Consider the following 15,090-nt stretch of genomic DNA (forward strand, 5'->3'; position numbering starts at 1 on the left):
TAGTGTCCCGAGGTCCTTCGCCGTTTTGTCGCTGCCGAGCTGTACCGATAATCGATACATTGCAACGCATTGGCGTTGTATCCTGCACAGGAGGAATTTCGAGGTCGGTTCGGTAGCTATGCAGCAGATTTCGTTGCTTCCAGACTTGACGGAAAACAAGATGCACGAGCTGGCCGCCGGCAGGAATATAGAAGACCAAAAAGAGCAACGCCCAGAATGACCAGATGATGTAGGCGATGTCCACGTAGTAGATGGACGCTCTCCACTCATTGAAAATGTTGGTAGCCTCTCCTAAGGAATCAACTAGGGATTCGGTTCCAAGAAGAGCGTCAGCTGGGGTTGAATCAAGCAGCGCCTGTAGCTGGCTTTTCCAGACCACTTGTCTGTCAATTGCGTTTCCTAGTCGGACGCAGGACAGCGACACCGGTACCAGGAGCGAGAAGGTCAAGATGACCGGTGTGCCCCAGCAGCTGAGATTGATGATTGTTGACAATAGCAGGTGGCGCTTAGCAAATGTTTTGTGCGGGGAGGACGACAGCTTGTCCATGGCATCTCTTGCAATATACAAGCTCCCCCAGCCCGTCAGATAGGCACCTACTATAAGTGGTAGCCAGAGCAACGTTTGAAAAGCCGGAAAGAGCCTGACCCAGAAGATCATGTGGTCGTGGAAAGCCTTCCAAACGGTTAGGTTGAACGTAATCCCGGCAACTGCATAAGCACCCCCAAAGAGAAGGAAGCAGTTGATGGCATTTGGCACCACATAGAAACCGTGTGTACGTTTCACGAAACGAAAAGGTGCAAGTCTTCCGTGATATAGGCGATGAAGCACGACCAGGAGACCGATCAGGAACAAAAAGGCGATAATGCCCGCAGCGGTCAAGGTAGAGATATAGAAGTAATTGTCGAAACGGTAGAAAAACAACTCATCGACGAACGATCGAAGCATGGAAACAGCAGGGCGTTGAACGCCCGGCTCTGTCGAGGAAAGCCCGGAAAGGATTTCGACGGGTAATCCAACCGGGACTGTTGGGTCTATGGCAGGCTGGCCAGTGGCTTGCATCGTCCTTGTTGTATCGGCTGCCCAGACATGTGGGATCAATGTTACTGTGAAGGTAAGTATCCAGATGTACTGAAAGAATATCTTGTGACCATGTTGGAGCAGCGAAAAATGGGATGCGAGCAGAGAGAATGCCCTGAAACTTCTTGGTGGTATTTATTTGCTCGAGGTGAAGGACGATTGATGAATGGTCTGAAATCCTCGACAAGGTTACAGCACGGGAAAAGCATCGGCGGACACGGGGCAACAGGGGGAGGGTGGGGTACGAAGTTGAGCAGAACGACAACCATACGGAACTGTAGTCTAAGAAAGGCTGCAGGGTGCACGCCTGCCTGTCCGGTTGCCTTGCCCGGCTCCACGAACAAGCGTCGATTAGAAATGAAGGTGATGAACAAGTCCACATCTGCTCTGTAACCGAGACCAGGGAAGCATCGATCTATGATCCTGCGTTCTGGTCCGCTTCGCCTGGAACAACGGGCAGCGATAACTACTCCTCTACCGTGGGAACCTCACTGATCCTTCTCGCCCTGAGACAAAATTGTCTCGGATAACTTCAGTCTAGTTTGACAGTTCATTTTGCCGAAGCAAACATAGTCGATGTTTCTTGTACCATTGAATCTAGACGATTGACGCGCAAACCTCGTCAATCGACATGAGCGTCGAGCTTGAGAAAGCTTGAGCAACATCTGCGGGGAAAAGGAGTTCGGCTCGGCGCCTAAAGGCATTGTACATATTCTTGACAGCTTCTCTCCAAGCATGCCTAAATCCAAAAGAAACAACACGATTCGCCGAGAAGCCGGAGTGAATCCCAACATCAAAGCATCGCTTCTTCGTGTACAATCTCATATGAGTGGTGAAAGAGTTTGAGTACCAGATTCAAGTAAACGTGTTGTTGGGTCGAGATATCAATCTCGCTTTGTGCACCGGACTGCGGTTTCGGCTCTTCTTAATCACCAATTAATCCCGGCGATACAGTAAAATGTCCGACTCCTACATTAACGATGAACCCTAACGAGAGAAAAAACAAAAGAGATATTATATAATATTATTTATTAATAAATGGAAGCAAAATCAAAGATTGGACCACAATGCCGGGATTCTGAAAGCCGGAACGGTAATCGCATGCATGCTACTACCTCGCTTGCTGCAACTTCCTCGTCATACAGACGTCGGATGAAAGGCGTGATGGCGTGGCCAAGGTGGCAACCTGTAATCGCGCTACGCTTCCCTATCACGGTTCATGCGGTTTGGGCCATACAGTACACTGACCGCCTCAAATAAGACGCAAGCGGCAAATTAACAACAAGAGGCTTCATCACATCGTACTCACCAGCAGGCTGGAAAGAACAACGCCTCATTTGTTATTGCGCCTTAGAGCAACAAGAAGAAGCGACAGTCTGAGTTGTTGACCGTGTCAACATTGTTGACATCCTCGTCTGGAAGGCTGAACCGGCAGTTAAGGGTGACCTTCTTCTTTGCGACAGAGCAAGTGAGATCGAGTTTGCTTTGTCTCATCTTGCATCTCGACTCCCATCGTCAACGTCTCTCACTGCCCCCTCCTTCGTTTGTCAAGCTGTTCCGTTCTTTGTCCAACCTTCATGCCCACCCATCTGGCTTGAGGGCAAGCTCAGCCCGTTACAAAGGCCCTCGGCTATCAACAATCGACCTTTGCTCGCTCTCAAAGCATCGATCTTCTAGCAAACAATCTAGTGCACTCGTGATCTGACTGTCGTCTCTGTCACATGTAGTCGTCTGGCTTATAAAGTCACACCACTTGCATTGACAACAATCTCATTGGAGCCGTTAACGGGACAACCATCTCATCTCGCAAGACACCTCTCGACCCGGATCTTTAAAATGCAGCAGCTTGGCGTATCACGTTGACACGGTCACTTTTCGATCTTCACTCATTGCTCTATTGTAGCATTGTTTAAACCTGCCACGTCCTCTCTGCTTTTCGCTTCAGCACAGCAGCTGCAACAAAGAGACTAAAGCTGAGATGGTCTGGGTTCGGGTTTTGAAGACGGATCGGAGACAATGATGAATATGGCTGTGAAACTTGATGATACACTTGTTTGACACGAGGATGAAATGAATTCGGTCTAATCATGAACAGCAATAGTAGAACGAGGAAGGCGGACGGCAGCAACGAGGATACACGCACCTGTCGAGACCAACGAGGTAAAGATAAAGATCACTTCGGGTACGTGAGCGCGCAGGCCAGCGGTATAGACCCAGGAGGTCAGCACGGGGCAAATCGTGCAAGCCACGCTGTTGAGTAAAGACAGTGCGGCAGAAAGGTCTTCTGTTGCGGTACCCTCTGGGCATAGCATCGAAGCAAGTGCGGCTAAGGTGGACTCTGACGGACACGACATGCAGTAAAGAGCCAAACCAAATAGAAACAAGGGATAATTGGTGGCCGCTCCGGCTGCCGCCAGAACAACCCAGCTGGCAGCGTCTAGAAGGAGCGTAGTGATGGAAAGAAACCGTTCGGAAGCAGCTGGTCCACCATGAACTTCCCGCTCGACGACTCGATCGTTGGGCTCATTGGAATGCCTTTGGTGCATCTGTGCAAACCACAGCCGCGTCCGCTTGGCAATAGGAGGGAAAGCAAAAGCCAGCCAAAGAAATAAGAAAGCATTTGTCAAGCCCGTCATTAAGCCGAGTTCCTGTGCATGCAGACCAAAGCGAGACGGGCAATATACAACGAGCGTACCAGTCGCGATTCCAATCTGATTGGTCAGCATGTATGCGAGGATGACCTTGCTCAAGCTCCATTCCAATTTTCCAGTTGTCTGATTGCGGGATGGCTTGACGAGAAGAAGCAAGGGCCTAGCAGCTTCTACCAAGGCAAGCCAGAGCTTGTCCAGAATGCCCCTGCTCTCGACTTCTGTGTGCAAAGGATTTGCAGCCTCTTGGCCAGTATCGGTATCGGGGTGTGACGGGAGCGTACTGTTTCTGTTCGAAAGTGAAGTCACCGTGAAGCTGGCCAGAACAGCGCAGATCGATACGCCGGTTCCGACTTTAAAGGGAAGTAGATCCACCAAGAGGTCCGAACGTGTGTCAAGCCGAAGGGGCTGTAAAACCACTAATGCAGCAGCGGCACCGATAGAAAGGCTTGCACCAAGCCTAGCCAGCCAAGCTGATCTTGATGGTGCGGGCACTGAGTCAATCACGATGGCCCTCGAAACGATTTCGAAGAGCATGTCGGGACTTCCAAAGACGCCAGAGATCAAAGATTCCGCCGCCATCAAGTGAAGGGCGAGGGTAGGTGTGATCTGCCTGAAAGAAAGGAGGTGTGATCCGGGATTTTCTCGAGTGAGCTCTGCAACCAGGATAGGAACACAAAGGTGCAAAGAGAGAAGCGCTGTACCCAAGGCCATACAGCCCCTGTAGCCAAGTCGCTTGATGAAGAGTGGAGAGAGGACAAGCGCGAAGAAGCAAGAGGATAGATAGTTGAAGCTGACGATGTAAGCAAGCACCGTGGAGGTACGAGCATCCACAACTTCCAAGAGACAGTCTACCGCTTTTGGATTTGACGAAGGCATCAGCCCATAGTGCTCTGCGCAAGCAAGACTGCGAATAAGTTGAACCTTGGACGTCATGCCAATGTTCCGTGCGAACTGAGTACAGAAATTGACGACGAAGACGCTCGCCAACGCCTTCTTTGCCGGATGACTGACATCTGTTGGGAGAGCAGCACAGCTTGTAGAGCGAGCTCGTTCATTTCGTCGATCGTCATTGAGAAGACACGTATCTTCCGTCGGTGAAGTGGAGATCATGGTGGCGGAAGTGCGTGAATGTGTTGCGGGTGTTGCAGTGGATGAAGGAACCTGCAAGCACAAGCCAGGAGACAAGGACGTCGGTCGTCCTTGAAAACCAGAGACAGAAGAACACATACTGGGTTAGACTCTTCTGCCGACTGGAGCATTGCTGTAGGCTCATCGGGTTGTCGCCCCGTTCTGCATGATAGGGCGTGTACGAAATTGCGCCGTAAAGTGTCAGAGCTTATTGAAACTTTGAAAGTCTTGAGGTGCGTCTCCAATTCAGGACTGCAGGCAGCGTTGTCTTGTACGGGACGACGGGGTAAAGCAGGCATCTCTGGCGAACACCAGTGATGTCGCATGAATCTCTCATCGGCTAACCTTTAATTGTTCTGAGTGAATGTCGGAGCATACCTTTCCGCAAGCGAGTCACAAGTCACGATGCTATAATCAGCTGCAAGGACCTGTTGGTCTCAGCTCTCTGCGAACGAAGGCTGATTGCGAATTGAGAAGCGCGGGAAAGGTTGATCATTCGACGGAAGCAATTCTTCCAGCCGACAGAAGCTTCGGTCAATTATTTATTTACAGTATTATATTTAATACTTATACTGTAGCGTTTCGATAATTTTGATTTGGGCGCGATCCAACTTAGCACAAGGCCTGTTTCCATCGAGCCGAGCATTACCGAACGGGCCGCTGCTTTGGCGGTTCTGATGCATGGAGCTGCATCACATGACGCAGCAGCTCTTCCAAAGATCCGGTGGGGTAGCTCGCATGCATACCTACCTACCTTTCCGCGACCGCAGCAGGGCCTTCACCTCGTAGCAATGAGCAAGTTGTTGCTCAGAGGCGTCGCAAAAGACGTGTCGTTCTGGTACTACAGTATCGAACATTCCTACAGCATAGCTATAAGCGAGGCTTGAGTCGGATGTAAGACTTCACCTTTTGACGATGGAACTTCATCCTGCTCACCATCTCACTCGTCCAGTCTCTGCATTTCTAACCAAGTCTTCTCTGTGGCCACCATTCCAGGCAACATCACGTCTTTCCTTCCACAATCTCTCAACCAACTCAACTATGCAGAACGCCACGCTTCACTTTTGCGAATCCAGTCTGTTCAACAGTACCAACTGTCCAGGTGCCTTTCAGCAAGGACCTCCTGGTGGCCGAAACAGGTGCTATACGACCAGCCAAGTCGATGTCCCACAGATTGCGCTTAACTACTCTCAAACGAACAACGGCGGCCAAGGCATGTCGTGCACCGATCCGGCGAACAAATCGGCTGGCCAGAAGGTCAAAATTATCCGCAGCCTTTTGTTGATCACCTTGATCACTTGTCTCATGTCGGCAGCCTCTGCCTAGTCGAACCTTGGTAGCTGTAAGAGCAACCAGGACGGATTCAGGACCGCTACTGCTCCATGTGATGGACAAGACTCAAACCTAGGCCTGCGCCGCGATGTGGGGTCGATCTTCACAGTGACAAGTATTGTACCAGCAAGATCAACTCAAACGAGCTCAACATCAACCCCAACCTTCCTTATGGGTGTGGCCCTTGTTTGAACGAAAGCTCCTACGGGTCTTCCTCCGGGCACTGTTTATGTCAAAACTCAAGGATCACTTTTACGCATCAGACAAGCTTGCTCTTTGTCATTAGTTCGGGTGAACGCGTCGACTGGGGACCTAACGAAGTACTCGCCGAGATCACCCAGACGGCAATTTGCATTCAAGTCCAAGCATTGACTGAAGGAGCGCAGTATCAGTGCTTCCCGAATGGTTGCACTTGCAAGTGCACCAATGGCAGGTTGGCGCTATCCGGTCGCACCTTGAAGAAGGAACGAGATGCCACCTGTCAGTCTTTCCAGCCTGAAGTTGACGGTCGTCCCACCTATTCAAGATTTACCAAAGTATCGGATGAGGTCAGTTGCAAGCAGTCGGCTTCGCCAAGCACCATTTCGATTTCCGAAGGCAAAACTGCCACCTTCTCGAGCGAGTTTTCCCTCACAGGCGGAGGCACAGTGAAGGGGATCGACGTGGGAGCTACCTTTGGAGGTGGTTACACGGAATCGTATTCAAGTACCGTCTCTTACTCTACCTCGGTGCCAGGAGGACAATGCGGATACCTCCAAAGCTACAGTGGTGCCACCAAGGTGGACGGCACTTGTACGGATTGTGACGATGGCGTGGACAAGGCGGTAGAAAGCTCGTGGTGCGCGAGAATGACTTGCAGTACGGCTTGACTCTTGTGCTATGTTGATCAATGAGATGGCTCGTCATGTAGCCATCTGACGTTGCTGTGCCCTGTGATATCCGCCTTCCTTGGCTGCAACTTGCCTTGTGTTTTGCAACCGCTGATTCCCACAACAGTAGATCTGGCCACCGTTCGCAACTTTTCCCTAACCCTAGCCCTAGCCCTAGGCCCGGGGCCGTCACTGGCGGAGCATCTACATATTTTGAAGTGGCTGGAGGCAATGCCGATTGCCAACTGTCCTGTCTGTGGCTTTTGGCTATGCCACCACCAACATCACCAACCATGTACGCGAGGCACATGCTGGCAAGTTGCTTTTGGTCAGGCGGCCGGACCGGCATTGATAAAATGCCAATCGATGAGCCAATTTCAATGGTCTTTTCAGGCTGAATGATTGCAGAAACGCCGATACTCTCGCCTTTTCGCGCCAGATGCACAGGCATCGGCATTGATTAATTTATTTCAAGTGAAATCAGAGAATGCATACGTGCACAAGGGCGAGACCGTCGGAAAGAACTCAGCTTTTCAAAGTTTCAAGGATCTGCGTTTCTTCTTCGCTTCTATTCTCTTTCTCATTGCTGCTACGCTGCTCGCTGCCTAGTGCTCAAACATTAACACGACGAAGACCGCAAAGGCCGATATGCTTCCACCGAGCAGCGATGGGATTTGGCACATTACCGCGCTCAGCATGGGACGTATGCCGGAGGCCATGTGGGAAGGACAGTTAGATCTCTACGGTGTTCCTCAAGGCTGGGCAGCCCTAATAACAGTGGCCGGTAAGGACAAGGTTGTTGTAAAGCTCGCACTCCGGGAGCGCTCGGGGGCTCGCTTTGTGGACACACCTCTTATCGTTGCTGACCGCGTCAGTGTTGATACGGGAGCCCGGCTTATGACTGTAAGTGCGGAGCTAATTTTCGGGAAAGATATCAGGCAGCCATTCTCAAAGAGGCTGTTGGCTGATGCTGGCCCGATAGTTGTGTGGTATCCGGACAAGGAGATTATCACTTTTGGGGGTAGTGACTCCAGCAAGACCCTCGCGGCAATCACCGAAACAGCTGCCGGGTATATTGCTGGCAACCCGGTGTACAAGAGTCATGGCGGCTTTGCTGTCGCTGCAATGGATGGCATATGTAAGAACTACCGGCCGCGGGCATACGAACCGTACTAGTCTGGCTCGATGGGATGGCGGGCGGATCAAGTATCCCACTGGTCCATTAACCCTAACACTCAGCGAAGCGGGCCGGCGGCGCAAATGGACAGCTCGAGATGAGCGATGGCTCGTTCGAGAGATCTTGACACACCCAGACATGACGTGGAGCCAGCTGTCATTGGAGCTGAAAGGCGTCCCAGTTCGCCAATTGAAGACAACGGCGTACAAGAACGGCATTTATCGACAGATCGCACTCAAGAAGCCGTAGCACCCGTTGAACCCGCCTTGGCCTCCGAGGGCAAGTCTCGCATTTCAACCGCGCCGTTGGAAGTTGACAAACCCCAAGGGCTTAACAGCATCGAGTCAATGGAAACACGAGTACAAGATGCAGTACTAATCTTGATGGAGGCTACAGCAAGACCAGCAAACAGCGAAGGCGGGTTTGACAGTAGGTCGGCGCATGAGAGCGCAAAGTTAATCAAGCACCTGTAAAACGGCTGAACTGACATTGAGCTGGATCAAAGTCGACAGCATTGTTATTATACAAGCAAGTGCGAGGCCAATTTTACTGTCATACGCTTTGTCAATACAAGCAGGTCTTGACTCCTTGGGCTGAGTAGGATGACACGTTGATACATATAAATGTCTGGAGCCGCAATCACCCTTCTCTGCGGCCAATGACCTTACAGTGGTCGGATAGGTGTTGAGCTATCACTCAATTCGAAGCCTCTCCAATAATTCTCCGCTCGTGGGAGGTACCAGTGGAGGGCTCAGCCTACCACTCCCTGTAATTCCTGTATCTTCTAGGTAATCTTCAAAGTCTGTGTTGGCCTGCGACACGTTTACGACGGCAGCGCTGACTTCGTTTGCCTTGATCCTAGTGGCAAGAATGCCTCGCAGCCGACACCATTTGGCTGTCACTCTTCCCAAAAACCATGCGGCATACTTGTGTTCTTATTTCGGACGTCCGTCTTCCTGGCCGTCGTCATTGCTATTCTGTCGAGGGTTCTTACCTTGGTCGTCCGTTTGGTCTTCCTCGTCGCTGTCACCAAATCGCGTTGCAAACTCGAGTTGCTTCTCGCTGAGCGTCTCGCCAGCTTTCAAATGACGTCGGCAAGCGCGCCGGTACATATCAAACCACTCGACCCGAAACAGTTTAACGGATCGTAGCTTTTCATCATCGACGACGACTGCCATGCGCTCGTTGTCCCACTCTTCCTGCTCGACTTGGTATTCTTCAAGTTCACTATAGTATGTTGGAATGATAGGTTGGCGAATGTGACGTGAGACGATCGTTTGACTATCTCCTAATACTTGCAAGTCACGCAATGCTTCTAAAAGTATCGATCGCTCTGCACAGATAATTACCACGCGATTAATAAAAAGGAAGCTGCCAAAAGGCCAACTGGACTACATTCTCGTAATGTTGCATGACAAGGCCGTCCTTCTTCTTGTCTGCCACAGCTTTCAAACCTCAACAGTGAATCGATCTGCACGTTTAACGCTCATGAAGCCCGCAGTATGTGCCGACGACACCCTTGGCGCGCGCAGCGTCGACAATCTAGGAGCCTGTCTCCCATCTTGACGGCGTCGGCTAATCATGGCAACTCGGCCCCGTCAATCACCTTCTGAAACCAGCTGGCGATCTCTCCGACGTTCTGATCGACGCAATCAGGCTGCTCGTAGTGCTGAAAGTGCGACACTTCATTGTTCCAGATGAGCTTCTTCTTGCTCGTAGGGATCGACTCGAAATGACGCTTGGCAGCGGGAGCGTTCATGCAGTTGTCGCCGTGGATGATGAGTGCCGGTTTCTCGAGCTTTGCCACGCCGGGAACGGTGGTATAGCTGAAGTGATCCAGATCACTCATCACGGCGTATCGGTTGTCGAAATTCTTCAACGTCCACGGCCCGTAGAACGACCAGCTCACAGGTCCCGGAAGACCAGCGAGCGATCCGACATCGGGATCAGCAGCCTCCGGGTCCACCAAGGGTGCATAGACCACCTCGCCGGTCTCGTAAAACAAGCTCCGGGCCTTTTCGGCCCTTTTGAGGCGAGCAGTGTAGAGAGCCTCTCCCTGTTCGGGAGTGGGCATCTTGAGGGTGGCGATATCGGCACCCGGCTTCCAAGCTACGCAGCCCGAACCGATCATCCAAATGTCGGTTTCTCGATCACGGTAGTAGCCAGTGACGGATGCTACCCCGGCAACGCGATCGTCACGCGAAGCAATGTCTAGACACTGCGGACCGCCTTGGCAAATTCCGACGAGGAACAACTTGGACATGTTGACATCGCCTCGACTAACGAGATAGTCGAGACCGGCAACCGCATCCTCGTTCTTCAATCTAGGATTCTCCAGTCGGCGTGGCTTGCCCGTACTCTCGCCAACAGTGCGAGGGTCAAAGATCAAAGCAGCGTAACCCTCGTCGGCGAGTCTCGTGGCATACTGCAGAGGCGCTTGCTCCTTGACAAAAGAGTAAGGGCCGATGAGCACAACCCCAGGCGGATTGGAAACACCAGTGGGACGGTAGAGGATACCAGCGATGGTCTCGCCGTGGGATGGGTAGGTCACCTTCTCGGTGATGTAGCGACCGTGAGCGACCATGCTGATTGGCAGTATGAATGTGGGCAGGCACGAACAAAGGGGGATAGTTGGTAAGTGACGGAGCAGATGGAGGGAACAGACTGAGGAGGAGTCGTTCGTTTCTGTGTGCGTCGCAGTTTATATACTCTTCATAGGAAACCGCCAACGTCGGTCGCCAGTGAGCGAGCAAGCGAGGCACCGAGCGAGTTCGGTGGCGGATAAGCATTTCATTCCTAAACTTGCCCTTCACACAGAGGACGTTGTTGCACCTGGCGAAAAGGAGAAACGGCTTTGTAGGTGCCGGACTACACCCAAACTGGGGTCTGTGGATAGAGGAAGTGTCTGTGATGCGCTGACGGCGTGCCCGCACGTAAGTCGCTCTAGAGCGCTCGATGCCACCTAGCGACAGAAGCTGCACGGCAACGCAACCTGAAAAAGCGGCCTTGTTGTTTTCTCCGACAGCTTGACAGGTGAATACCGGAGATCATGACAGCAGGTGATTTCCACAAAGACGTTTCCCCGACCAGGCCCCCACACTCAACTAATTGCCTTCACGCCGAAGCAGGTCACGAAATCCCGAGTCGGAGATATTTCTCCGATCCGACCGCCCTTGGCTCCGGCTCGGCAAACGCCCTCGTGCGATGGTGCGAATGCGCAAGCCCACGATGACAGTGCCCAAATCCAACTGTGACTAGGACTTCGTTGGTGAAATCTGGTTCGGTTTCATTTTCGTTCTCTTTCTAACTACTTTCGCATTCTCGTCCTCCTTAAGCCCTAACGTGGACAATGGTCTACTTGACCGGATCAGGCGATACGCATTAATCTCAACACCACCGTTTGAATGCTGTCATTGCGTTGGGAACTGTAACCCTACGTTGCTGCAAGCTCCATCGGTGTGATTGAAGAGCGCATCCAGCGACTCCAGGAGATCGAACTGATCCTGAGCGACACCCAAAACTTCGGCACAGATGGCTTGATTGTCAATGACGGGATCATTGACAAGAGCTGTAGAGAGCCTGTCAGCCACAGGGGAGATCTGCATGGGTGTGACCAAGTATGCGTCTGTGGTCTCAAGTGGATCTTGAACAGAAACGGCCTCTGTTGGGCCAGAAGATTCCCATATTCTAGATGCAAAGACAGGATCGATGTCAACAACATCTTGAGACAGAAGCCTGCTTTGAATGGGCAAACTAATGCCACAGAACAAGTGTGCCACAGCGGTGCAAGCCTGAGAGGCAGCATCGCGTGCGAAACTTAATGCGCTATCCCGCGAGATGAGGCACAGCAGATTGCGTCCTGATACTGCGAGAGCAACATGAGAAGCATCTGGCTTTGTCGAGCGATCTTGCAGCATTCGAGCAAGCTCGAGAGTCGAATTGTGAATAAAATTGACAAACAAGGCCCACCGTAGGTCGCTCGGCGGAAAGTCGAGTGCAAAAAGGGATGCGCGGCGAAGAAGACCAGCGGCAGCCTCTCGTTTCTGTCCCTCGAGAAGCGTGACGGTACTCGGGGAGACGTACGAGGAGAGATGAACGAGGATACTGCAAGCTCGGTACTTCAGCGAGTCGAACATGGTCAGCATGATGTGGCCTTGTCGTTGTCGCGCCATCGAATGCATAGTGGCCCGGCGCTTGATGGATTGACGAGATTCACAGATTCTCTGAAGATATCGCAATTGGGAAGCAACAATGGAGGTCGCCTCTTGGAAGCGTTTCTCGACTTCGCTCTGAGTTACAAGGTTGGCGTTGAACGCTCTTATCTTGCTTTCGACGTCGGAACATTGATCGGAAATTAGCTCGGTGGCTGTAGCGATGCAGATCATCACGCAAGTGAATCTGGACGAACGGTCCGGTTGATTTGTTTCTGAGTCCCCTCCGGGTGCTGTCGGAGCTGAACCGCCGGTTGTGCCTTCATCAGGAATGAGGAAGACAGGATCACCCAGAACGCTCTGCTCTTGCCCGCCCCCACCGCGTCGACCACCTGGCGAATCAGAAATGTGATGCCGTGTGCCGTATTCGTCGTAGAAATGAATGTCAGCGCTGCTCCGGCGCATCTGATACGGGTGTGTCTGATCGATCATCCAAATATATCGATCACACTGGTAATAACACCAGAACAAGTGACGCGCCAGACGAAGGGAAGGTGGACTCAGCGAAGCCAACTGAGGGACAGGTTCGGACCGATCAAGCAGATGTATTCCACAGCACTGCAAGAAGGAAATGTCGCGGGATAGCCGGGTGCGATACTCGGTCGTGCCGCCAGCGTTCTTGATGAAGGCAGACACGAGCATCGAAACATGAAGGCTGTTGATGACATGGTCGTCTACCGCGTCACTCGAGGTATATCCGCAAATACAACGGTCGCACTCAGCTTTGCTGTATTGCATACAGTCTTGGCCGAGCTCGACCAGGTTCGTTTGCGGCATGTCGCAGGCTGCCAGAATTGTCTTGGTCTTCTCCGGAGCCAATTGGCAGACTAAAGCCACGATTATGGACAAGATTGGCAGTTGACTAGATGCGCTGGAAATCGACAGTGTGGCATTAAGCCAATCGGTGTGCAGTGGGGTCGCCTGTACCGTTTCGTACAGATAGTCGAAGTGCGACAGCCACAGTGTTAAGAGCATGTCCACGAAACTCGTGTTGGTGAAGAGGGCGATCAAGTCATTCGGGCTGCGATCCTTGTCCCCACGCCCATCCAAGTTCGAGCTTGAGCCACTCTCCGCTCGATACCTTAGCCTTGACGATGAGGAACCAGTCGGATGCGTGCCGTGATTCCACCCTATAGGTGTTTGAAACGACCATGTCGAGCCACTTTCAGCCTGACTGAGATTTTGGGTTGCGTCGTCGTGGCGGCCATGTCCACCTTGCACAGCGAAGGATTCTGTTTGAGCTACTTCCAGCAATGAACAAAGTGTATTGGAGGCGACGCAACCGGAGCAGGGCTGACTGCGATCACATCTCTTCTTGTGCCGGCGACAACGCCTGCACGATACAGGTTGCCTCTTCTTGCGCTCATGAGCGTGCATGCTGTGGGCCAGTTGTGCGCTATTACGACGGGCACACGCAAAGTGTCTATGTTTGGTCCATTGATCGAGCGTGGTGGCAGTCCAAGTGGGCGACGTTGATGAAAACCAACCAATGTGATGATGGTGCAAGGGTCCGACGTTAGGATGTTAGGGAACATATGGCGAGAAATTCCTCCGCCTTGACATTGTTACAGCGGCGTGGAGCCTGCCCTTTCCCACGCGTACGTCGATCGTTTCACTCGATCGGGAAATCGTGATTCAGATCTCAGAGTCGTCTTCGCTAGGCTGTGGCCGATCCCAGCACTGCATCTGCTACTACTATAAGCCATCCAAGACCATCTCGCAAGTTCTCCAGAAGAAGATTCCTCAGACCGATGGCACAACAATAGTTTGCAAAGTACGCTTTGGCACCCCTGGGTATGACGAACACAAAAGGCTCGGATCGCAGCAAGAGAAAGCGGAGCGCCAAAAGTAGTCAGTACAAAAGAAAAGAACCGCCGGAGCCTTGTCAAGGTCTGCGGACTCGTGTTATTCCACGATGATTCGAGGCCTTGTCGGGTGGGCAGCTTCTGAGCCGCTGGCCGGCTTTGTGTCTCAGAGCATTGAGCCGACCTTACAAGCGGCCGGCAAGGTTCAAAGATAAACCCCTCTGAAGAATGGCGGGGACTGAATTCATCTTGGAATTATCGCTTCTGCATGCCTGCACACCCGCAGTCTGAAGTGGTCGGAACCGTATACGCGTGTCGGGTCGGGTGTGCGTTGCCTAGCGGCTAATGCAGCATGCGATTGTCGTTCGGCCTGAAAACCTGCCGTCCCTTGTTACCTGTGCGTATTGGGTCTGATCATTGATTGCATTGCGTTCCATCGCCGCTCAATGTTGTGCCGCCAGGGGAGCCCCTCACGCTGATTTTGGCGGTCTGCTCTTTGTTTTTTCTAGGAGAGCAACTTTGTGCTGCATCCGCTCAACTGGCAAAGAGCCTCTTACCCCGCATGAAATGTACGGAAGACGCCATTCCGACCCTAATTGCTGGTCGTGCACATGAATGATTGCTTTAAAACCGTCTAGCTTTTGGGGGCCGAGCAGCTTCTTATCATACATGTGTCGAGATTAAGTATGTTTCGCCTCTAGGGTTAGGGTTAGGGTTAGGGTTAGGGTTAGGGTTAGGGTTAGGGTTAGGGTTAGGGTTAGGGTTAGGGTTAGGGTTAGGGTTAGGGTTAGGGTTAGGGTTAGGGTTAGGGTTAGGGTTAGGGTTAGGGTTAGGGTTAG

General features: G+C 52.0%; 1 protein-coding gene across 1 annotated transcript; it reads right to left on the minus strand.

The window, feature by feature from the left end:
• Positions 1-9,814: 9,814 nt before the first annotated feature.
• EX895_004234 (uncharacterized protein) lies at positions 9,815-10,819 on the minus strand (the record flags this gene model as incomplete). The annotated part of the gene is made up of 1 exon (XM_029884830.1): positions 9,815-10,819. The coding sequence occupies one exon, from the start codon at positions 10,817-10,819 to the stop codon at positions 9,815-9,817; it is 1,005 nt and encodes a 334-aa protein (XP_029738931.1).
• Positions 10,820-15,090: the final 4,271 nt, after the last annotated feature.

This window comes from Sporisorium graminicola, chromosome SGRAM_23, assembly GCF_005498985.1.
Source record: "Sporisorium graminicola strain CBS 10092 chromosome SGRAM_23, whole genome shotgun sequence".
NCBI classification, from domain to species: Eukaryota; Fungi; Basidiomycota; class Ustilaginomycetes; order Ustilaginales; family Ustilaginaceae; genus Sporisorium; species Sporisorium graminicola.